The sequence below is a fragment of the Gouania willdenowi genome, chromosome 12 (assembly GCF_900634775.1).
Source record: "Gouania willdenowi chromosome 12, fGouWil2.1, whole genome shotgun sequence".
In the NCBI taxonomy this organism is placed as follows: Eukaryota; Metazoa; Chordata; class Actinopteri; order Blenniiformes; family Gobiesocidae; genus Gouania; species Gouania willdenowi.
In genome coordinates, this window is record NC_041055.1 from 26,163,163 (window position 1) to 26,189,176 (window position 26,014).

General features: G+C 36.1%; 1 protein-coding gene across 3 annotated transcripts in view; it reads left to right on the forward strand.

The window, feature by feature from the left end:
• The window catches only part of LOC114473109 (mediator of RNA polymerase II transcription subunit 13-like), a 136,518-nt gene that overhangs the window by 25,224 nt on the left and 85,280 nt on the right, over positions 1 to 26,014 (forward strand). For all 3 annotated transcript variants that reach the window (XM_028462507.1, XM_028462508.1, XM_028462509.1), the window contains exon 2: positions 9,430 to 9,667. In XM_028462507.1, the coding sequence (XP_028318308.1) occupies positions 9,430 to 9,667 (238 nt within the window). The remainder of the gene's footprint in view (positions 1 to 9,429; positions 9,668 to 26,014) is intronic.

Genomic DNA, 26,014 nt, shown 5'->3' on the forward strand with positions numbered 1-26,014 from the left:
TCCATGGGAGTTCAGCGGTGTATTAGGTTAGAGGTGTGGCTATTCAACATATGACACGGCGGTTTTCTGCAGCTTATCATCCGATAATTAGCAGAAGAACATAAATAAGACCAAATACACTAGTGTTTCTCAAATGGGGGTACTTCAGAGAGAGAGAAAGTGGAACATTAACAAATAGTGTCAGTCTTGGTCTCATCCACGAGTGAGATTACCAGAAATAATAAAAACATTAGAAATGTATCTATTCAGGAGCTACTAAATCAGTTTTTCAACCTTGAAGTTGCCTGAAATTTTAGAAAAATTAAAATAAGATTTAATTTTAAAAAAAATATATTATTATTATTATTATTATTATTATTATTATTATTATTATTATTATTATTATTATTATTATTAATAAATAAAAATAAAATGACACACAATCTTAAACAACTTTAGAAAAAAATGTATTTGGGGTTGCCAGAAACTCTTGAAATCAAAATGGGGTCCTGATCCAAAAAAGGTTGGGAACCACTGCATTTAAATACTGATTTTTTTCGACTTCTTTACAAAATGAAGATTCTTTAAAACGTGTGTTATCAATCCTTTATTCCATCCTTCCATGCTCTATAGTTGTTTTTAACTAGTTTTCTACGCAAAATGATAATTGAACAAAGAGGATACTTGGATTCAGAAATAAGAAAAAGGGGGTATTTGAGTCAAAAAAGTTTGAGAACCACAGAAATACACAATGGGAGGTGTTTCTCCAGTGAAGAGCTTTAGTGTCTTTACCTGAACTTATTTTTAATGTGATTAATGTTCACAGCAATGGGTTTATTTTCCCCTGAGTTCAACTTCAGTAAAAAAAAAATTATTTATAAAATTATTAGATGCACTTTTAAGAGATTTTCTTGAGTTAGTTTGTATCTTGTATGTAAATTGCATGTGTGTAGAACCGTAACACCCTGTGTGTCATTAGTGGTAAACATTTAAACCATAACATTTAACATAAATCTTATTTTTACTTGAGCGAGCTGACAAAGGAAGTCACTACAGGAACTTTTACAGCAAGAGTGTTTCCTTATCAGTATATGAACAGCAAGAATATGTGTCACATCGACTCAGTACCTTTCTACCCTTTTCAGTTTAAATTAATCAATTTATAGGACAAAAATAAAAACACATTAGAATATTGTCAATGTGTTGATTCAGTTTGGATTATTTATCATTCCTTACATTTATTAAACAAGTTTCACAGTTTAATAACTGCACGCATTACACCTTAAGAAATGTAAATAGTTGTTTAAGTGTGGAAGTGTTGAAAATAGAGAACAAGCATTTTTTGTGGTTTGGCCCGTGTGAGACTGACTAGCTCTTATGTGGCCCCTGAAATAAAAAGATTTCACCATATCTCTTAATTGTGCCGTGTTATAGGGATTAATTGTACCTTTCCACCAATAATTTATCTGACTTTCAAAATAATCTGGGGACTAGACTACAAATAATTATCATTACACACATTGTCAATAGACATGTTGGCTCCTCTGTGGATTACCAGGTTCATCTTGATTCTCTTCAAGTGGATCTACTTTTGCATGACTCCTAATACGGGATGAGATGAGCTTTTTGTGTAGATATAACTCCATGAAAACCAATTCCTTCCGTTGAGATAAGAGATGAGTGGCTTTGTGACTTTTTTGGACCAGCGATGGGTTTGGTGAATGGCATCCCATTTTCATTATTTAGCAATAACTAGATCACCACCATGAGAACTTGAGCATGTCTCTTACCTCCCTAATGCAGAAAAGTAAATGTGACGAAGCAGAACCAGGATCAAGTTTTGAGGTTTTTACAGATTCTGAAAGTTTGGTTTCTAAGCTTTCTATTGATGTCGCAAGATGTGGGAATATTCTGGCAGTCCTCAGTTTGTCATCTACCTGCGTAACAAAAGCTGTGCAATTACTTTGCTTTAACTCATGCTCCCAGCAATGGTTGTCAGCAGAGTTTTCTGGGAACCCTTAACTTTAGTGGACTGATAAGGGAGAACATTTTACTAAAAACCACTGAAACTCTTAAGTCACTCTTCCTCATCTCCCTTTTTAATGTGATTCACATCAACAATATTCTCTATAAATTTGCTTTAAAAAGTCCTAACAAAGTTCTTTATCTATTTAAAAAAATTGTTTCAATCAGAACAGAATGAAAGAGGATATCAGGCTTTCTTAAACAATTGTTGTAGTGTTATATTTAAACGTACAGTGTGACATTTTGCCTCTCTCCGTCCTCGCCTCTGTCTGTGCCAAACAGACGGAGAACTTTTGACATTGAACGATAGTGACGAGGCTGAGCGAGCAGAAGTCTTCTTCTTTGCTTTAGGACAAACAGCATCCTTGACCTTGTCATGGCTAATTTTAGGGCATGGCTTATCGCAGCACCAATGTTTATATCTCCCATTACACACACTGTCATTGCAGAAGGAGCCTGCTTGTAATTACGACTGCTTTCTGATGTTCCTGAACGTAATTTCACCTTTTTTCTTTTTTTTGAATTTTTTTTATAAGAAAGTCAAAGCTACTGAGAAGTCCCAGTCAGAAGGCAACGTGTGGGAATGTTGTTTGGATTTCCTTGTGCTTCTGTTTAGATTGTTGGTCTAGATTTGGATATAAGATACCAAAGCCCTTTTCCTTTTGTGTTGCACCATCTCCTTGTCTCTGTGTTTAAGAGCCTGCGTATACGTATTTTCTCTCTATCAGTTGGTCGTGCATGGCTCTGTGCTGGTGCCAATGTGCCAAACATGATCCTTACAGCTGGCTGAACACAAGGAGGAGAAGAGGGCAGAACTGTGCACTCAGAGATACCCCCACCCGCCACCCCCACCTGCCAAATCTGCATCCTGTCCAACAATGCCTTTCTGATCTTCATCCATTATTGCATGCACAACCACACAAATATAGGCTGTGTTTGAAATGACATGCTCCGTACTATGCATTACAAACTCTGTGAATATATACTGTCTACTATAGTATGATGATGATTGATTTTACTATAAGTATGGTGTGATTCGGATGACGACCGTTCCCATTTTGAAGTTCCTAGATGCATTTGTAACCTACAGCGACAAAAACCTGAGGCTCACTGAGGCTAAATATTTTCGTTGATTCTCCACCTTTGAAAGTTCTGAAAGCATTTTAAGTGAGAAAGTGACCAAGTAGATTATCAGCATGCGGTCATTTGTTCAATAAAACTCAGAGACCCGCCATTGTGCTACTGACGAAACTTCTGGTTAACTTCAGAACAAGAGCCCTATTTACAAAAGTGTTAAACTAATGGAAGACAAGAAGCGATGCTTTTGTTTTGAAAAGGGGATGTTTGATTTTTAACTTGAAGCCGGTCCCAGGACGATTTTACATTCCGCTTGCAATGTATCATATGGCGGTTGAGTATGACGGTAACATTTCATTTGAAGTTTTATATCTAAGGCTGACATTATTCTGTCATTAGCATGAATAAGTTGTCATGAAGGCTGTCGTGTCATTCGCTAAATGATGACACCTTCGGAGCTACGGTATGTTGGCATTTTTGGGTCAGGTGGAGGGATCTAGTGTAATTAGGTAGGGTGTGGGTTAAGGTAACGACGGGTTAGGGTTAGCTTTCATGACACCTTACTCATGCTAATGACGAGAGTCATGTCATAATAATGGCAGCGTAATGTCAGCCTTTATGTATAAAGCTTCAAGTGTTACCACTAGTGTGCCCACCGTGCATACTTACAATATGTTTCGATATAGTATACATCAGGATATTTTTCGCGCACCTAATCTTTTCACACTATCTAATGTGAATGCACTACATACTCATTTTGACGATAGACTTAGTATGAGTAGTACGTTACTACATTTTGAACATAGTTATAGTCAGTCCTTAAACCATTCATGTATATATTTTCATCTAACGCTGCAAAACCCTCCAATGTATTTTTTTGTATAAAATGAGAGGATATGGGGGCGCTAGCGAGCTTGATGGAGTAAAGACTCACTGCTCAGAGCTCTTGCACATTTTTCTTAAATCTCATATTTAAAGGACACTTAAGTTACTGATTTATTTTGTAAAACCTTTCTAAAGGGTATTTCTATCGACAGCACAACAAAAAAGTTGGTTATAGCTGCATTTATGGCTGCTAATATGAGAAAGTACGAGGCCTCATCGAACACACGGTTAGTGCAGCCGGTGGAAAAAGTTCAGACAGCATCGCCAAGCAAGAGATGCCAAAGCCCGCTACTCCTCTGAAGCACAGCATGGAGACGACAGCAATCAAAAATATTGTTTTTTGTTCATGGTTCTTGTTTTTTATTCATGTTACACTAGGCAAACAACATTGTGCTGGTGTGGGAATAATCATTATGCAGAAGGAACTCTCTCTAATTTTATTTAATTTTCCAAAATGGCTGCTCTCAGAGTCATAAGCTATAAATTTGAAGGACTCCATAGTCCTGTAAAACGAAAAGAAAAAAAAAAAAAAAAACCCTAGGTCAGTTAAAAAAGTACAATTGTCATATTGCATACTTGCAGGAAACACACCTGTCAGATGTTGAGCATGACAAGTTCAAGAGGTCTTGGGCAGATCAGGTATTTTATTCCTCTTATCAGTCTGGCAGAAAAAGAGGTGTTGCTATTTTGGTACATAGGCAGGTGAATTTCACTCTATTGGCCATTCATAAAGATCCAGATGGGATGTATATTGTAGTTAATGGAGTTATTGATGGTGTGCTGGTTTTTCTTTTCAACATTAATGCTCCTAATGAGGACGACCCAAACTTTATACGTAATATTTTCAACGTAGTGCTCCAAAAGAGCTCAGGTATATTACTGTTAGGAGGAGACTTTAACTGTGTCGTGTTTCCACACATGGATAGACAGACTAGCTCCAAAAGCCCCGCCTCTCAAATGAACAAAGCTCTAAAATGACTATCAACAGAACTAGGCCTGATAGATGTCTGGAGAAATAAGATTTTACCTTTTATTTGCACATACTCCAGAATAGACCTTTTTTTCACCTCTCAAACTGAAGAACATAGAATAGAAATAATTGAAATCATCTGATCATGCACCTTTAGTAGTAACCTGGGATTTACGACGGATACCAAAAATTAAACACTGGAGATGGAATGCTTCACTTTTAAATGATAAGGAATTCTGTAATTTCATAAATACTGAATTGGAGACCCATTTGGAGATAAATGCTACACCTGGGATGTCACCCCTCATTTTGTGGGATTGTGCTAATGCCTATATCAGGGGCCTAATAATATAATTTGTAAGTGCCAAAAAATAAGAAATAAGATGCTAAATAGTGTGAATTGAACTGTATACAGTACATCTGTTAGAACAACAACATAAAAGGACACAAGCGGCAGATGTGCTCAGTGAGCTTAAATCATTGCGCAGAGAACTTGACAGCTTGTTCACTGAAAAAATAGAGGGTAATCTGAGATTTTCTAAGCAAAAAGACGATGAAAATGGCAATAGTGCAAGCAGACTTTTGGCAGTCTTCAAACATAGTCCAAATATTTAAATGTGATCGAAAGACGATCACTAAACCAGACCAAACTGTGGACTGCTTTGACTATTTTTTGTATAAAAATGCTGACACATGTAATGATGAGAATTTGATATCAGATTTTTTTTTAAAAGTGTCCTGATAGAAACTCTCCCTGAATCATTAGCAACTCAATTTGATCAACCAATCCAAGAAAAAGAAGTTAAACGAGTGATATCAAATTGAAAAAGTAATAAAAGCTCAGGCCCTGAAGGCTTCATTAATGCATTTTATAAACTGTTTAAGGAGAAGGTGTCTCCCCTACCAACATGCATTGCAAACCATGGCGCCTTCTCTGGAATGGTGCTGCAATTGTTGTAATACATAAGTAAGGAAAAGGTCCCACAAATTGCCAATCATACAGACCATTAGCATTACTTAACACTGATTTTATGTATTCTTACAGCAATATTAGCCAAACGTCTCAGTAAAATTATTACATAAGTTATACACCCGGACCAAACGGGGTTCATGACATGAAGGCACTATGGGCACAATGCTCGTAGGCTTTTAAAATTGATGTCCCATTCAAAAACAAAACAAGAAGCTATGATATTGTCTTTTGATGTCCAAAAAGCATTCGACCATGTGTCCTGGCATTACTTAAGACATACACTGGAAAGATTTCCATTTTGCCCAAATGTCATTAAATGGATACAAATGTTTTATTTGGCTGCAGTAAAAGTAAATTGGACAATGTCTAACAGATTCAAACACGGTTGCTCACTGTCGCCCCTGCTGTTCAATATAGGTATTGAACCTTTAGCACAGTTAATTAGAGACGACAATGATATCCAGGGATTTTCAATAAATGGTCAACAACACAAGTTATCTCTTTATGCTGACGACGTACTGTTGTCTATCTCCAATCCTGCAACAATTCCCCATCTTAAGGACCTAATCAGTAATTATGGTTTACTTTGTGGTTACAAAGTCAGTATTGACAAAACACTTTCAAATATATCATAAACTGTTGAAGACCAGAGCGGCTTTAAATGACCTAAAGAGGGTATTAAATACCTGGGCATTCAAATTCCCCCATCACTAATTGAACTGTATAATACAAACAACAAGGTGATAAAAGGGAAAATAAAAACAAGATCTGGAATGATGGACAGTCCTGCCTCTATATCTCTTTGGTCGAATACAGTAAAGTATACGTATGAATGTTCTACCACGACTCTTATACCTCTTTTAGATGCTGCCAATAAACATTAGACAAGCTGTTTTCCAAGGAATCCAAAAGGATCCAGTGGCAAACCCTGCAATTATCAAAATCTCAAGGGGGACTTGCTGTCCCAAATTTTAAACATTATTTCTGGGCCGCTCAAATGAGACCCCAGACTGTGTGGATGCAGGATTTGTCTACATCCACACAGTCTGTTGGCTTGATAATGAAAAAAGTTTGTGTAATAAACCTTTGAAGGCTCTGCCTTTCTCTGACATTCCATTTAAAGATATGCTTATGGGTGAATGGACCATGATTACACTAAAGATCTGGCGTAAAATAAAGCAGGTGTTTGGCTTGCCAAAATAAATTTCAGCTCTTTCTGATATTTCCTCCCTCTAAGGCTTTGCCCCGTCGATCAACGATAAATGCTTTAAAACTTGGTCAACTTCCTGGCTCAGCAAACTCCGTCATCTTGTGCATAATGGTTGTCTGAAGTCCTTTGAACAAATGAGAAGTCAGTTTCTGCTTCCTTCCTCAGATTTCTTTAGATATCTACAATTAAGGAGCTTTTAGTCAAAACAAAGAATGGAAAAAAGTGTTGGAACCATCACCTGTTGAGACCATTCTTATAAAAATCCAACAAGGTAATCGACCTCCAAAAGCAAAAAGCCATTTTTACAAGGCATTTCTAAATTTGAATACAAACAATACTTCTAATATAAGGGTAAGGTGGGAAGCTGAGATCTCCAGTTCGTGGAGAGAGTTTAAACGGATACTTCAGGACACCAGAAATAACTTCAAAAATGAATCCGGTAAAGCCTGATCCTTGTTGCCGAAATTGTGGTACTGATCTTGGGAGTCATACTCATATTGTCTGGGCTTGTTCAAAGATTGTTCCCTTCTGGAATCACGTTTTCACTGCCCTCAACACAGTATTCAGGCAACCATTTGCTAAAGAGCCACAGATGGCCATTTTAGGTGCAGTTCCTGACGGGTTTGTAGGAAATAGCAGAAAATATCTGCTAAGAATTTTGCTGACAGCTGCACTCAAATGTATCACCATTAAATGGCTGCAGTCTGACCCACCTACTTATTCTAATTGGATTGGGAAAGTAAGAGAAATTTATTGGATGGAAGAAATTACCTATTCTCTGAGGCTTCGGAAAGAGTCCAATGTCGGATTTCTTATCTTTAAAAAGGAGCATAGTTTTTTTTTAATGTTCTGATATATGTTTTTTTTTTTTGTTATTTGTGCAATACTCTTTTGAATGTCTGTATATTTTCTTGCACTTAAAGTGTGATAAATGTGATTGTATTGTACAGTATTATAAACCTTCATAAAAATTGAGTTCTAAAAAAAACAAAACGATGTCAGTAGTTAGTGCTGAGCTGAGCTCGGGCTGTTGACCCTGACGGTATTTTACTCTTTTCATCTCTTTTTCTCTCCGTGTGTATTTCAGCCTTCCGTAACCATTCATTCATGTATCTCAGTCAAAGCGGCTCTTTATGTCTACAGCTTATCTATTTTCCAATAGTTGAAGGCAAGGCAGGGCAAACGTATTTGTATAGCACGTTCAATACACAAGGTAATTCAAGTGATTAAAAGTGCAACATTTCCTTATCTTTGCAAGAGCAGCAGCAGCAGCAGCAGCGAGGAAAGAACGGGGAGACGTTAAATCAACCTAAACTTTTACACACAAGCTCACGTCGGCGTGTGTGTGACTAGGAAGCTGCAGGTAGAAACATGACAGTCGCTGCGTAGGTATTGATGAAAATGCAATATGTCTGCGTTCATGCTTCATGCCGTATTTACAGCATGGGTTTGAAAGGGAAAGTTTACATTTCTGGAAAAAACAAGGAAACTTCTGGAAATCTTGATGCATTTATCAAACTTTTGATTGCAATGAAAAGGTTTGTGGTGTCTGATTGAGCAGGTTTGGAACAGCGTTCATTTTAGTTATAGTCTTTTGACTAAAATGTAACAGTTTGGGCAAAAAAAAATTGATTTAATCGATTAATTGAATTTGTAGATAAAAACGATTTTTATTTTGCAATTTCAGTTTAAAAAAAAAAAAAATCCCACCACAGTTTTTTCGGACTTTTTCGCGTTCCGATGTGATCCAGCCCCACATGCATTGGCCGATGCCGATACGCGTAAAAAATTAAAAATCAGCTGATCTATCGGTTCATCACTAATTTATATCTTAGTTCATTGATTATAATATCTTATACTAGGGACAAGAGGTGTAATTTAGCATTAGTTATAAACTCTTTGTACAAAACATCGGTTACATTTACAGTATTTTTACAATGTAAAATTGTATCGTCCCTATTTAAATGAAATTCTTACACCCACACTATAACCTACTAACCACTTACTCTTACCCTGAACACCTGTATGGGTGTCCGTTCACAGGTAATGGGAAAACTTGATATGAAACATATTTTAATAATTATCTACGTATGTGTAAGTCATAGATAATAGATGACTTTTACATAAGTTCCATGCCAAATAAAATTACTAAGTCAATTTTCTGAACTCAATACAATTATGCCATAATTTTAATTATCAATTATGCAATTACAATTATAATTCACCCCAACCCTGGATGCTACATTAAGCCAGAGGGGGAAAGTTGTCACGTTTTAATCACTTCTTGTTTTATCTTGTGTCCTCTTCCAGGCGGATTTAACGGGCATCAAATGGCGATGCTACAACTTCCGCAGCGGCGGGGAGTACGGACCCGTGATCTCAGCCCCGGCTCAGGATGACCCGGTCCTGCGTAGCTTCATGCGCTGCGTGCAGGCCAACCTGCTGTGTGTGTGGAGACGTAAAATCAAGCCTGATGCCAAGGAGCTGTGGATTTTCTGGTGGGGAGAAGATCCCAACCTCACTGATGTCATTCATCGTGAGCTGGAAGGTGAGTTTAAAAAAAAAAAGGGAACGAGGATGAGGCTCAGTCTTTACATACAGTAAGCTGTGGTTTTAGCGTGTAGCCAGCGTGTAGCCCAGCTGAGTATTGTTGTGATTCAAGATTGCACATGGGGGCCTCACTGTGCTGTTTGTTTAAGACGTGTAGGTTACATTGATCTGGTGTAAATAATCCTATTTTTGAGCCTCATTTAGTACAAACCTGCAGTGTGTTTGCTTTGCATCTCGGGTGTTTATTCACAGCTTCAGTGCTATCACTATGTTAAAGCAGCAGCAAATGAGTCGCTTTTTCCCGCTTGTATCTGTGTGCGCGAGTGTGTGTGTGTGTATTTGTGCGCTGTGCAAAATTACACTGAGATATCTCACTTGAGAGAGTGCTACTGTCAGCACTATTGTCCCTATTTATAGCAACATTTGCATTATCTGGCTGGGCACGTGTGTAGAAGTCTAACATATCGACTGAAGGCAGGGAAAGAAAAGGAGGAAAAAGGAAAGAGGGATTATATTGGGTTTGGTTTAGCAGAACAACAGTCAGGAGGGAGAAAAGGAATATTGGATGGAGCAGATGAAGCAGCAGCGAGGATTTCAGTTTTCAGTTACCTATTAAATCTGAGTTGATGTGAAAAGGCCTTTCAGGCATTGCGGTATTTGACAGATGTTCTCACTGCTGCTAAGGAGAAGCATTCACTTTCCCAAGAACGCGTCTCATAGTAAAATATGCGTCTTAGGTTTTTATCACTAACATTGACAGATTCCTCTTTTAGTGGCATCGTCTAATTGTCATAGTGAAAGTAAAACCATGTGTTTGATCACCCTTTGATTTTAAAACATTCTCAAAATAACGTAATTTCATTCTGGATCAGTTTTAAGAAAACAGCGGCAAAAATCAGCTGTACAAAATAATAATGGCTTTCTTTAATGTAACGCTAACAAAACACTGAGTTTTAAGGGAATTTAGGATTGAAATTAGGGTTGAGCATCGTTTGAATTTGAACGATTCCGCTCCCGATTCGGTTTCCTCATTTCGATTCCGAGTCCTACAGGGTTTCCTCGGATCCTTAAAAAGTCTTAAAAGGTATTCAATTCATGAATCTAAAAATAAGGCCTTAATTGTCATTAAAATGTCTTAAATCAATGTTTCGAAAATTCTAAATTTTAACAAATAACAAGTACGATTATAATTAGTCTCACGTTTCAAAATAAATGGTCAAATTTGTTTTTTATAAATTACAAAGAGGTTATTAGCCCATTCTTCAAATCCCTTAAATTGGTATTACTTAATATTATTATTATATATACTTCTTTTTTTTTTTTTTACTTTTTTCACATAAATACAGGTGGACATGCAAAATTGAACCCCCCAAAAAAAAAAAAAAAAAATGTATAAACAACATGGGAAAATGTAAATTTAATAACAGTTGCCTGTCCAAAAAAAGATTTTTCTTAATGGTTTTTATTTTTTGATTATTTTAGTCTGTTTTTTGTGTATTTGATTGTCATTTTGAGTTTTTGGAGTGATTTTGATTATTTAATTCTGTTTTTTTAATGTGTATTTTACTGTCATTTTGTGTATTTTTGTTTGTTTACTTTGGGGGCCACCAGTTCCACGTCTGCACTTGACAAAATTGCCCTAATCCTATGTAATTGATGCAGTGTTTTTCCCCCAATTGTGTTTACTGTGAAGTTGGTCTTAAATTCAATTTCAAATGGCAATAAAAAGTCTTAAAGTCTTCAATTTAATTTGACTAAAGCTGCAGGAACACTGCCCTACTTTCTCCTCTGGGCCAAATTTGATGCTCCAAAGGGCTAGATTTGGCCCTCGGTCCTTGAGTTTGACACATGTGGTTCAGATGGTCTTAATAACTGTAAACTTTGGTGTTTACTGCATTTAAACAAGGCAGATTTTTCTTCAGTTAATGTCAGTCGATCCCACACCAGCCAGTTATTTCGATCTTTTGTTAGCATGAGGAAACTCTTACTGTGCCGGATGCACACGTAAACAAATCCAGGATGTGCACAAAGCTCACCGACTCTACACCAAAATGTGCAGATAAGATTTGTTTCCTTCCCCTTGTCAAACCTTACAGGTTTATGTAGCTGCCAACAAGTGATGGATATTTAACTCAGGGTGTAAAAAACAACAAAAAAAGCTGATTATTGTCATTAGGCAACCTATTTTTCCCCCACAAAAGTGCAATCAGTCATCATAATACGTGTGATTTTCAGTGTTTTGTGTTGGAAAAGCTGCACAGCTGAGTTGTTTTTTCACTGTGGAGCCGTTTGACGTTGGATTTCTCTTTCTGTCTGCCTTCTTGTTTCTTCTCTCTCACCTCTGCTTGTCTCTTTGTGTGATCTCTCCCTCGGTTTCTCCGTATTTTCCCTCACTGACCTGCCTGTTACAGAAATATCTACTCATGCAGTGCATGCTGGGCAAAATTGGAGTCAAAGCAAATCAATAACCAGAGTACTTCACACAAGTATATATAAACATACATATATATATATATGTATATATATATATATATATATGTATGTTTATATATATATATGTCTGTATGTTTATATATATATATGTCTGTATGTTTACATATATATGTATGTTTATATATATATGTATATACTGTATATACAGTACAAAGAAATGTATTATATTTCCCTCTTTAGATAAGAGGAATAATCTGATTATTTTATGTTGCTTTTATTTTGAAAAATATGCTTGACGTATCCACAGAGATGAGGTCAATAACATTTTTCAGCTCCAATTACGTTTTCAATTACCCATGTTTGAAAAAAAAAGATAGCCACTGTATTCATAGTTTAATTGTAATCAATTACAATTAAATTATATATATTTTCCTCTCAGAAAGTCAATTAATTACAATAACATTTTCAATTACTAAAGTTCAATTACAATTAATCACAATTACTGAGCCTGAAATGAATAACAAAAGTTAGTCTTCCTCTTGTGTTAGCTTTCTGTTAGCATCTCTTATGATAACTGGTTTTAAATCAGCTGTAAAATACACTAAAAACAAATATCTATCATCTAATGTCTTTCCTATCTATTAGTTACCTTGTTAGGCTTCCTGATCAATGAAAATATAGGTATTAATATTTTTGGATGTGGGCATCTGAGCCTTTTATGTGTCGCTATAGCCCTCGATTTAAAAACATTTGAAGTGGTAAAATGTAGGAAAGCTTTATGTGAAATATATTTGAATAATTATTAAATACATATGTATAGAACTGTGACATGGTTCCCCAGTTTTGCATTAAATCATAATTGTCTATTGTGATTTTATAGAATTTTCATGGCAACTTTTTAAAATTACAATTACTTTTATAATTACACCATAATTTTAATTATCAATTACGTGATTACAATTATAATTCACCCCATTCCTCGTAAGTAGCATCAGTGATTGCTTTTTTTAATTTTTTTAATTTTTTTTAAGTGGATCCATGTATGGAGTCCCAGCCACACACAGTCTTTTTCAGCCAAGCAACAAAATTTACATGTTAACAAGCTCCCAATGGCAGCCTAAACAAACTGATGCTAAGCAGCCGCATTGGAGCGCTAATTAGCGCTAGCTTTTAAAACAACACCAGCTAGTGGGAATCCTTTTAGTTTTTCAGGGAATCGGTCATAAATAAAAATATACAATGAATGCTTCTTTTCATCACTTGTGTTAAATATAAATATGCAACCCCCGCACACCAAACCCAGAATATTATATTTAATCTGTGGCCGTGTTGTAAATAGCACACTCCGTACTATGTGCTACAAACTCTGAGTATATACTGTCTACTACAGGGGTGTCAAACTCATTTTAGTTTAGGGGCCAAATACGGAGCCACAGATTTTATTCTGAAAATTAGTAATTTCAACATCATTGTGCCCAAGTTTGCACTTTGAGGTAGACATAAAAAACAGAATGTGGAAAAAACAACAATATCCAATCAATAAGTGACAGATATCAGTCCCAACAGGATCTTCACATTAAATGTCTTTGATTTTTGGTCATTTTTTTTTTAATTAATGGAAATATTGTGTATTAATTTGAAAAAAATGTAAACATTGGATGCTTTAAAGGGCTAGATTTGGCCCCCGGGCCTTGAGTTTGACACGTGGTCTACTATATACTTTATGTATGTTTAGGAGGATTAGAATGATCACCGTTCCAACTGAAGTATACTTTGAAGTTTCCCAAGATGCATTTTGAACCTACAACGACAAAAACCTGCAGCACACTGAGGCTAAATATCTCAGTTGATTCGCCACCTTTGAAAGTTCAGAAAACATTTTAAATGAGAAAGTGACCAACATGTTGATCCATAAAACCCACCGAAAGTCTCCAATATGTCAGCATTAATTGTGTTTTCTGAGACCCGTCATTGTGCTACGTACAAAACTTCTGATTCACTTCAAAACAAGAGCCCTATTTAAGAAGTGTTAAAAAATGCTTTTGTTTTGAAAAGGGAATTTTTTTTATTTTTATAGCTTGACACCAGCCCCAGGACGATTTTACATTCCGCTCGCAATGCATTATGGGGTGGTTGAGTGTTACTAGTGTTCCCACCATGCACACTTAAAGGGCCCATGTTAAGCTAAATGGACTTTTCTGTGCTTTAAACATCATAAAGTACTACATGTGCTTCATACACATGCCCAAAGTGTTTTTTTCATTGATTCCCTCAATCGTTAGTTAGAGGATGATTTTCTCCTTTCTTACTGCAGGGCGAGCCCAAACACCTCGCTCCAATTTGATGATGCGTTCCCACTTTGATGACAAATTTGGCACTGAGCTGGAGAAGCCACACCTCCAGGAAGCTCTCTGCCGTGATTGATATGTAAACAGACACGCCCAGGATGGTGAGCATTTCAGCATTTTTCGTGCAGTGCTATGTATGTATTTTCTACAGTCTATGTATGTACTGGCGAACGCCCCTCTGGCCCTACGCCACCGTGCGAGGAGGAGGAAGCCATTGTCCCGTCTATAGACACGCCCACTCATGAATATGCATAAGTAGGCCGCAAATCAGCCTGTTTGTGTAGAGTTGGTCAGAAAGTGACTTTTCAGAGGCTAAAACTCTGGAAAACAGGAGAGTTTGGGAAAATAAACCTCAAATATTATGTTTTTAGGGTTCTTAGAACAAATGGAGATGGGTGAAAAATAGCATGACATGGGACCTTTAAGAAATGTCCCGATAAAATGTACATCCGGGTGTATCTCGCATACTCAATTATTCCATACTATCTAATGTGAACGCACTACATACTCATTTTGACGTCAGATTTAGTACGAGTAGTACATTAGTATGCGATTTTGAACACATCATTTTGCTGACTTCAAAATCATCATCTTTGTTTGTTCCTGTTCATATGTTCCAATTTAAGGTTTGTAGAAATGTTTTATCTCGAGCTCAAATACACAAAATACAATTCACAAAATGTTTGAATCAATGGAAGCCAGGTGCAATGTTCTCACTGTTTGACAATGAAAACACGAGATCCAGTTTATATATTTGGTTGGCAAACAGTGATATTTGCTCAGTCCCACAGAAAATACAGATACGAATGTCACCCTCTTGTATTTGCTCTCCTGCTGCCAATACTACAAACTGAACCTGTCAACGAGGCAAACAGTCAGCGCTGGCTCTGTTGTAGCTACTCGTTTTTCATTGGTACCAAGTGACCAGTTACAGTAGGTGCCGCCTTGATCTAAGGTGACAGAGCAAATAAGGCCAATAGCCACAAGTGTATCACAAAAGCTTATTATAGTATAGAAAACGACACAAAAAGACACAAATTACTGATTGTATTACATATTTATGTTGAACAGGAAACGTTTTTGAAGATAATTATGTGTGTTTCAGTATTCTCACGTAATGTGTTTGATCTAATAAAATAAATGTGATACTGGTAAAAGTTTTAAAGCCTGGTTGTACTGGCTTGTAATATGTGCAATGTATTAAAATGTGAAGCAGAAATAATGCACTGAATGGACTGAGTCATCAGGTTTGTAGCCAGAAGGGCGGTATAGAAAGTAACATATTTTAGACATGAAGTCATGCTTACGAACACGCACGCACACACACACACACACACACACATTTTCATGCATGATGAAACACTGAAAAACGTGTTTTTGTCCTAATAACATTGGCATGGCAATATCTGCAGGTTCCATTAACTCAACATCATGTTGTATGACTATATCCTTATTCCAGACATGGGCAACTGGCAGCCCAAGGGCCGCATGACGACAAGACTTCACAAAATGACACTAAAAATACACAAAAATAACAATAACCAGACAAAATGACTAAAAAAAAATGCACAAAAAAGTAAATAACTGAAAATGATACAATATAAACAAGAAAAATATACAAATTGGCAACAAAAATACAAAATGACAAACACTAGATTGTTTGATTGTCTTATTTCAAACATGTAAAATGATAATTGACCAATAGTTAAAAAAAACCCAGCAGAAATAGACAATTGACTCCATCCACATGCACTTAAACCTCCCAATTTACATGTGTGAAAAGAAGTAGGAAGAAGTGTAAAGCTATTTAGTCCCCCTTTTTTTTTAAACCCCTTTGTTCACTACTTATTTTCTCCTTTTTAAATACAACTAACATGATGACTCCAAAAATGCACAGAATGACTTCAAAAACATAAAAAAAAAAAACCCATATATACACAAAATGATAACAGAAACACAGAACAACAAAAAATAATAATTTTTAGTCAATGCATTAAAGAAAACCAGTTTAAAATGCTCCATGTTCCAACAACTCGGCAATAAATACAAACCAAAGGTAGATAATTAGTGACAGACTAAGGTTTTGGCATATTTTTTATTAGCTTTAATAAAATGTCACTATTCAAACCAGTGTCATTTATTTAGTTAATGGTGAAAGAGGTGAATCCTGTGTCGTCTCCTTTGAATGTTCAAAATTCAGTGAAAACAAATGCTCACATTTACATCAAAAGGACTTTATTTCTCTTAAAAGTCCTATTCATCAGAGCCTGTGAGCCAATATTTCTGATAGTGCAGTTTTGGCATTGAACACAGTGATAGTTAATGTTATTAATTACACATGTGCTTTTCCTGCACTGACACATCCGAATGTCCACAGAGGGAGAGAATACTAAACCAAAATGATTCAAAGATGCTTTTGATTGTCACGTTTACATTTTTCATCGAGTGTGGGATGGATACTTCAGGAAAGTGTGGAGTTACTGTAATGTAGTATGACGCAAGAGATGTGAGTCAAAACGGGGGTGTTTCCTCTTTATTTAGTGAGCAACAGTGTAAAAGAAGTGCCTCACTCTTCTGGGGTAAACAGGGCTTTAGTCACAGCTGTCAGCAAGTATTCAGACATTACACAGACCTCAGAAGGGCCCAGTTAGACTAAATAACTCCTTTAGTTTTACGTCTTATTTTTTTCTGTTTTGGAAAAAACACAACGGTTGCACAGACGCACACATTTAAATAATTTACTGTTAATTTCTTCCGCCAAACCAAAGTGTTTATAGAAGGAGTTCCCCAGGGTTCAATACTTGGTCTCCTTAATCTTCTGTCACCTCTTAATTCTAAGAGGTGACAGAAAATAAACTTTTTTGAAATAATATGTTAAGGTTTGGCTGCTCGATATAGACCAAAACTCATATTTCAATATTTTTTCCACAAAATGGCAATATACAATATAAATGTTATTTTTTAGTCATTAAAGTCTTACCAAAAATACATTTCTGGGTTATATTTGTTGATGTAAAATGCCACAGAGGCATATATATTAAGAAACAGCTGCACAATATTTGTCACTTTTGGCTATTTCTCCTGCAAGGGACAGCACGTGTGAGTGAGTTCTGTAGTGTGGCTTGTTTAGGGGAAGGTGTGAGTTAGGATGAACTCAGAAATCCATTAAACTATGCTTTTCATGCTGTTCTGAGAAGTAGTGAAAGCAGCGACTCCTAAAACAAGTATTTTGATATAAGATGTAATATACGATATAGGCGATATTGTAATTTTCTGTATCGCCAAAACAGAAAACTCAGTATATCTTGAATCTCGATATATTGTCCAGTCCTATGTTAAGGTTTTTTGTAGTCAGACAACTTTTTTCAGGAAATTGACTTTGAAACTTACTTACTTCAGAGGCATCTACTGAATGCTTTGATCCTTTGATCATTTGATGAGTTTTTTTTCTTAGGCAGTGGTTCCCAAACTGGGGTACGTGTACCCCTAGAGGTACTTGAACACCTCTCAGGAGATGCACAGACACATTTTTCAGTTTATTTTTTAACATTGTTTTTTTTTTTTACATGCACATTGCACACAGACTTTTTTTCTCATCCATCAATTAGAATTTGTGGCACTCTTTGAAATACACCAAAAGGTGAAGTTCAAATTCTAAAATGAGCAAACTAAATAAATAAATAAATTAATGAAAACTTTTAAATTGAAGGTAATGTTGGATGAGACGGGAAAGAGTTCAGACGAGCCTGCAGTCACAAATAAAAAAGGTATAACATGAGCTCAGGGGTACTTGCGATAAGAAATAAAGGCTAAGTGGTACATGGGGCAATAAAGTTTGGGGAAACACTGTTCTAAGAAAAACATCAAAGCATCTACTCGTCACTTTCAAGTGTTCTCATGAGTTTTTTCTGGGCATGGTCAACCGGAGAGCAATCTCATGCGGAAGACTGACAGTTGACAGTCGAAACATGTCAGGACATCAAAGTAAAGTTCAAAGTAAATTTCGTGAATAAATTAATCTTTACATCTCTTGTCTTTCCTTGCTAACAGGAGGCTATATATACTAAACTGTATATGTTTTGACAGGTGATAACACTGTAATACACGGAGTCAGCTCACTGCACTCAACTGAACTTGTCAGACTTTGAAAATAAGAGACATTACACCATAATGATCCAACGTGCTCCCGTTTTATTCCACCCATAAAAGCTGGAGTCGGGAATCGTCCTTCGGCTCCTTAAATTTATCGCCATGGCTACAGATCGGCTCTCAAACACATCACAAACTTTCACATCACGACTCGCACACACATCAGCCCCCCCACTCGGTACAATATGGGTTTACCCATCCCTGACGTGACCTTGTTGTCTCCTTCCTCGCTCGTGGTGGATTAAGTTTAGATGAGTCACTTCTTCTCTGTCACAACTTTAAAAAACATAAAAGCATCTGACTCAGATCTTTGACTCAGTCCTTGCAACCATTTCTGTTTTATTCATCCTCTGAGTTTAATGGTGCTGCGCGCTGGAGTCGTAACATCTTTTATCCGTGTTAACGCAAAATGTTTTTAACATAATTAGAAACATATTACTTCCAAAAAGCCTCTCAGCTACTCTGAGAAATAATATCACGTCAAAGGAATAAGTTCTAGATTCCCTCGTATTTCAAAGCGTATTCCTGTTAGTAGCTGTTGCATAAATGCAAATCCTTCAAAAAATAGCTAGTGGTATGATTTGCAAATGTATTTTGTTAGAAAAGAATAGCTGTGTGATAAATGTTCTACATGCAGGACTTGGCACTCACCCTTGCAGCTGCAACACAGGGTTGTTTATTCATAAATTTTATATTTCTCGGCTATACACTGGATGCTAGATTGGCTTTACATGCAAACAGCAGCTTAGTCACTAAAGTTCAGTTCGGTATAATAAGTTAACCCTCCAACATGCATTTAATTAGCAAAGTATGGATGATTGCTCACATCGGATTGAGTGTAGATTTGTTCTGTCTGGTTCGGAGTATCCACAGCACAGAAGCTAAAGCTGATGACTTTGATAACATCACAGGCGGTTCTTCTGTAGACCACCAAGCAGCACAAGGTAAAGGTGAATGTAGCAGAAAGAAAGGAAGGAGTTTTATTCTTAAAGTTGCTGGAGAAGAACTCAAATAAGAACCAAATAAAGACTATAGTGTAGGACTTTTTGATCAATTAATCAAAGAACATTTGCTGGAAAAAAAACGTGAGTCACTGGGAGAGAGTCGCCAGATTCTTTCAAGGAACTAGCAATATTTTTTCTGCATCTACTGTACAGCAACCTTGCCATATTTTGACCTGTTTTCATATTTTTGCTCCTTTTAATGAATTTTTTCTACATTACTCTCATTTCTGCCACTTCTCCATCAAATTTTGTTCCTTTTTCTGCACATTTTTTCTACTTTCAAGACACTTTCACATGTTGACCCAATATTGTCACTTTTAACATCTTTTCACTATATTTGATGCTTATTTTTTTGTTTTGCCAATTTAACCACAATCATGATTTGGCATGCCCATTATTTGCCAGTTTAAACTAATTGTTTCTACTAATTGTTCCAATTTGCCACCTTTAACCAATTTCTGTGGTTTTCAAAACCCCATTTCACCACCTTTTGCACCATTTTTGGTCATTTTTAACTCTTTTTCTTTCTGATTAAGACAAGGATCTTTAAGATGACTATAGGGTGCAAATAATAATACATTTCCTAGATAATATTGGATATTATTCAGATCAATAAATAAATGTGGTTATCACAGATTCATAGAACAATAGACCATCAATTTACTGACTTTATAGATGGGCGTTAAATAGCTCTCCCCTTTATTCCCCCTTATAGATGACCCTGTCTCCACATGACTCTTCTTCATGTTCATGTCTGTGTTCAACCACCATCAGGTACAATGGAGGAACCACTGCTGTAGACGGATGTATGGAAGTGTTTTTACTTCATTCTTAATGTGATTTCTGCTAGAGTGACCTCCCAAGCACATTTATGTTTTCATGGACTAAAAGTTATGGCGAACAAAAAAAACACAGAAAGATCAAAATTTGGCCAAAAATGAATGCCTCATGGAGTGAGATGAAGTCTTGGGGAATACGACAAACTGGGACAAAAATGGAGTCAAGCGAATCGCTGTCCTCTAGCAAAGAAACACAAGAAAACATAGGATTGAAGGAAAAACACTGCCTTTCTATGGGACTCCATGTCCCACAATGCAATGCACATAACTACAGTCAAGATGAAAACAAACTTCAAGCAGTAATTTCAACCTTTTTCAATAGATTTTCGATTTATTGATCCAAAAGTCCTGTTCTGAAAACATTTTAAGTCAGAAAGTGACCAAGTAGAATAGCAACATGTGGTCATTTGATGCGTAAAACTCGAGCATATACATTTCTTGCCGACATTTCAGAGATTGTGCGACTGACAAAACTTCTGGTTAACTTCAAAATAAGAGCCTCATTTACAAAAGTATATTTACAAAACTAATGGAAGACAAGAAGAGATGCTTTGGTTTTAAAAAGGGGATGTTTGATTTATAGCTTGAAGCTGGTGCCAGGACGAGATTGCAGCGTCTGACCAATCAATGGAGAACCTGGCAGAGCGACCGTCTTTACAATGGAGGAATAGTTTATGATCTTAAACAAATATAATGAATTTAAATCCATGACAGCAAAGAGCAACAGTGTTAGTGCAGCGTACCAGGAGGCGGAGCTTTTATACTCGCTCAGATCTGATCCACTTCATAACCTGGTCCCGACCAGGTAAGGTGTTGCTTAAGTTCAAAATGATGAATAATTAATATCTATAATTCAGACCAAAAACAACACTGTTGTTACAGAAAAGGCAGGAATTAAAGAAGACAGGCATTCTCTCTCCTGTCAGCTGTCAGATCAGATCCACTCAGTGACGTGTTAACACATCACCTTTTATTGGACAGCTCGCTTTCTATGAGAACTGATTGATCAGGAGGCGGGACTTTAGTCTTTCTCGCTAAGATCCTAGCCAGAGCTAAACCTGCTCCCAACCAGGTTAGTCGTTCAGCCTAAGTTACCATGGTGGTTTAGCTTAGTAAGGCGTTAGCGAGCTTTGTAGTCCAGCACACACTTATTAAATCCTGGAAGTTAGCGCGATAAGAGGTGATCTATCTTCGTTACCCTAACCCCACAAGATCCATACACCTAACCCAAAAATGCCAACATATCTCCAAAATTATCATCATTTAGCTAAAGGTGTCATAATTTACATAACAACACTTAAAAACTGTCCTCATATAGTACACATCCGGGTATTTCTCGCATACTTAACCTTTTCATATTATCTATGAACACACTACATATTCATATTGACTTAATATGAGTAGTACGCTGGTATGCCATCTCGAACACAGCCATTGTCTTTATTTCAATCAATCAATCAATCAATCTTTATTTGTATAGCGCCAAATCATAACCAATGGTATCTCAAGGCACTTTACAGTAGAGCAGTCTTAAGGACGGACTCTTCATTTTATGGATACACACATATGCATATATACGTATATACACATACATATGTATCCCACACCCAACATGATTATAATTTTTCTCCAATAGCAGAAAAGAAAAACTGTAAGTCCTGTTTGTGATCAGGACAATTTAAACTGATGATACTCAATTATTTCTCCCACCCGATCCAATCAAACACATTTATTATGTTTCTATCACCCATGGTTAAAATGTCTGCCCCCCGAACTCCACTCTCCACATAATGATGTATAATGCATGGGATTTTTTTATTTTTTTACCAAGTACGAAGACAGACTTCCACCACCCTGAGTTTTTCCTGTTCTAACTGTAGTGAAGCTGAGAGGAATGCAAAGTAGAGGAAATCCAGCAGAAATAGACTTGGAATCAATCCTAGCTGGGGGTGAAAGTTGTTCCAGAGATGAGTCTTAACTGCACTGTCTCAAGGAAATTATGTGCATATATAATTTCAAAAATGATCACACTTGCTGAAAACTGACAAGTGAGGGGATGCGCGGTAATGTGAGGATAATTAAAGCATTAATGTATGGAATACATATGCTTCAGAGCGAACAACTCGACCGCAGTGTTTTTTTTAATAAACTAATTTGCATCCAGATAGTATTTTAGGTCTTTATATATTTATTGTTTTGTTTTGTCATCACAGTTACTAGTGAGTCACAGGGACATTCATCAGAAGTGATTTAAAAAATCCCTGGGCTGAACAATAGCTGGCTGGTGCAACAAAGATATGTGAACAACAAGTGGATTAGGGCAGCTTTGCTTATGAGAAAATAATGAGAGATAAAAGAATTAGCACAGCAGAAAGAAGGGAGTCGGACATTACTTCAGGCACAAACAAAATGAAACAAACAAGAGAGGGGAAAAAGCACACACACACACACACACACACATACAAACACACTGCTGTATGTGTGCGGAGACTTGCTTCAGAAACACAACCGGCTCTCTGATTTTGTGGGGCTTGAGGGGTTTTTGGAGTGTGCACATGTATGCATCCTGACAGGCTGTGTGTGTTTGTGTGTGCGCGTATCTGCCTCGGGTTTGAGTGCTACTATCATTGCCTTACTGTATACTATGTAATGGGGCATGATTTTGCAAGATTTACATGTGTGGTTGTGGGTTGGTGGAGGTCACCAGATAATTGTACTGTAAAAAAAAATGTAAATGGCTGCCAAATGCTTGCGTGTGTGTGTGTGTGTGTCTGTGTGTGTGTGTGTGTGTGTCAAAGCACACAGGGAGGGGATCTAACCTCTGCCTCCATCTGTCCATGTCTGACTGTGAGCTCATAATCAGGCTGGTGATGACCAACTCTTTTCCCCTTTCACTTCCTGCTTTAAAAATCCAAGTCAGATCTGCTTTATTACTGTTATAGCTCTGTGGAGAAAGAATACTCAGTCAAGAATATGATAAAGTAAATAGATTCCTTTTGGATTTTAGTTCCTTTGCACAGAATTTTCACTTGTTAAGCTCTGATTTTAGACCTCACCTCATTTGTCGTACTGAACGTGTGACGCAAGGAGCATTTGAAGTTGTTACACACGTGTGTACAGAGGTGTATAAAGTACCTGAAAAAAATATCTAAGTAAAAGTACAAATACAATAATTCAAAATGACTTTAGTAAAACTGAAAGTCCCCCATTATTGTCTGTGTGGTGGACGGGGTCTGTATGGGGTGGGTGTTTTATTTTCAATTTTCATTTATTCATTTTTATTTTGTATTTTTGTATTTTTTAATTTATTTATTTTTTACTTTTAAAATGCAGCTCAAAGTGCTATTACATTGTAGGAAAAGCCCTTTTAATGAATGAAGATTGATTTGATTTAATTAGAAAAATCACTTGCGTAAAAGTCTTAAAACAGCCCACATTTAATGTACTTAAGTATCAAAAGTATCTTGTGAAATTAAAAAATACTCAACCATCAAAAGTAAAAGTAAAGTATTTTTCAAATTATGGCTAAAAAGCTTTAAAAACAGCTATAAATCATCTCTTGTTCTTTATGGTAAATGAAAAAGATGTGGTATGACAAAAAAACAGAAAATCACCTGAACAAACATGAACAGTCACTGAATCAAATGTCTTTGAGATGTTGATATTGAAGAGCAACTCCTTTGCTTTCAGAAACTGGTGGAATTTTTTTTTGATAGAGCGAATATTAGTAAAGTTATACGTCTTTTAAATTAACGTGTTCCCAAGATGCGTTCAGGGTCACTGGGAAACCCAGTCATTATGATGAGTTTGTAGAATTCGGACCGTGTTCTGACATTCCCATTTCACATTAATTATATTCATATTTTAATTTTAATTTGTAAAGAGTAATGAGGTGGCAAAAATAAAATATAACTTTTAATTGTAGTAGAGTAAAAGTAAGTGACGATTAAAAAAAAAAAAAAAAAAAAAAAAAAAAAAAATTGAGTAAAGTGCAAATCATCAAAAAAACTACTTAAGTATAGTAACAAAAGTACATTTACTTCATTGCTATAGACCTCGTGTGTAGACGTTTAATTTCCATGACTCTTTGTCATTCTCCTGCGTTGCAAAAGAATTAAGAAAACCACAAAAGGGAACATCAAAGGTTTCACTTTCACTCTGAACCCGTTCGACATCTGCTGATGAAAGATGAATAAACTCCTTCCTGAGCGAGTACCATATTTACACAGTCACATTCTTTCGAATTAAATCTTTAAAACGTGCATCATTAAAGTATAAACTTGACAACACACACTGCAGTGCTACAGAAACAGCCTTCAGCTTCACACACTTTTGTGCGTTAAACAAACGTGGTTCCACATGACGGGATAACGTAACAAGCGTTGCTTATTTATTTTTTTTTACATTTCTGTTTAACATGTTTTATTTAAAGTAATTGAACAGCACAGAGTGTTCCACTTTTACAGCCGCTCAACCCTAGAACACTATCGCTAAACTTACTAACACCATCACTAACGCTGGGTGATATAATATACCCAATAAAAAGTAATTATCATGAAAATATGACAATACGTGGCAAATTAGAGTTGTGTTTTTTTTTGTTTTCAACAATGAAATGTCTAACAAAATAAAGAAAAAAAACTACTATCATGGTGGATTCTAAAAATAAGAACCAATATAAAAAAAGCGTTAACTTTGGTTGAAATTCTGTCAAAAAGTGTTGAGCACTTTTTACGTAATTCTGCTAACAGAAAAACTAAGAAATAAATAAACGCCGGTGGAAATATTAACACGTTGGTGGAGGTAATAATGAATTAAAGTTTGGTTTGTATTCACTTCTTTACTGATGTTAACAAGTTGTGTTGATAATAGTCCCATACATTCACAAAGACGTCTTGTTCTGCAGCAATGAAAGCCTATATATACTTTAAGATAGTGGTTCAAAATGAGGATGAAAAGAAACAATAAAATTAGATAAAATAATAAACTGGAAATAGTCAAGTGATTGAACCAAGTGCGATAACATAAAACAATGGTAAATTATAAAAAAAAGAAAATATCTGTTTGGAAAAGTCAAAAAGTGTTAAGTAATTTTGTTAGCTTTGTTAATATAGGATATTATAGCGAAATATTACTTAGCGGAGTTCAGTTTGTTGAGTCCACTTTAACTAATTTAGGCAACTTAAGTTTTGTTGACGCAGTGTAATGATTTAAGTGTCGTAGCGTTTAGATAGATTTAGCAAAAGTTAATTTATATAAACTGAATTACATTAAGTTGGTGTTCTAAAGTCAACTTCAGTTATTTTTGGTATCTTGAATTGGGATCAGAAAAAATGTGTTGAAATAAACTAAGGGGAAATAAAGTGATTAAACAATAACTTAAGAGACCAAAGGGAAAACAAGAAACAAAGTAATTGTACATTTATTGGTTTAATGTGTTGGAAAAACTGCTTTTATCCCATATTTATTCACAATGACACATCATTGGCATTTAGCAAAGTAATAAAACAATGATATTGTGCTAAGTGTTGGACAATTAGTGTGTATTTGTGTTGCTGTGGTCGCTGCACAG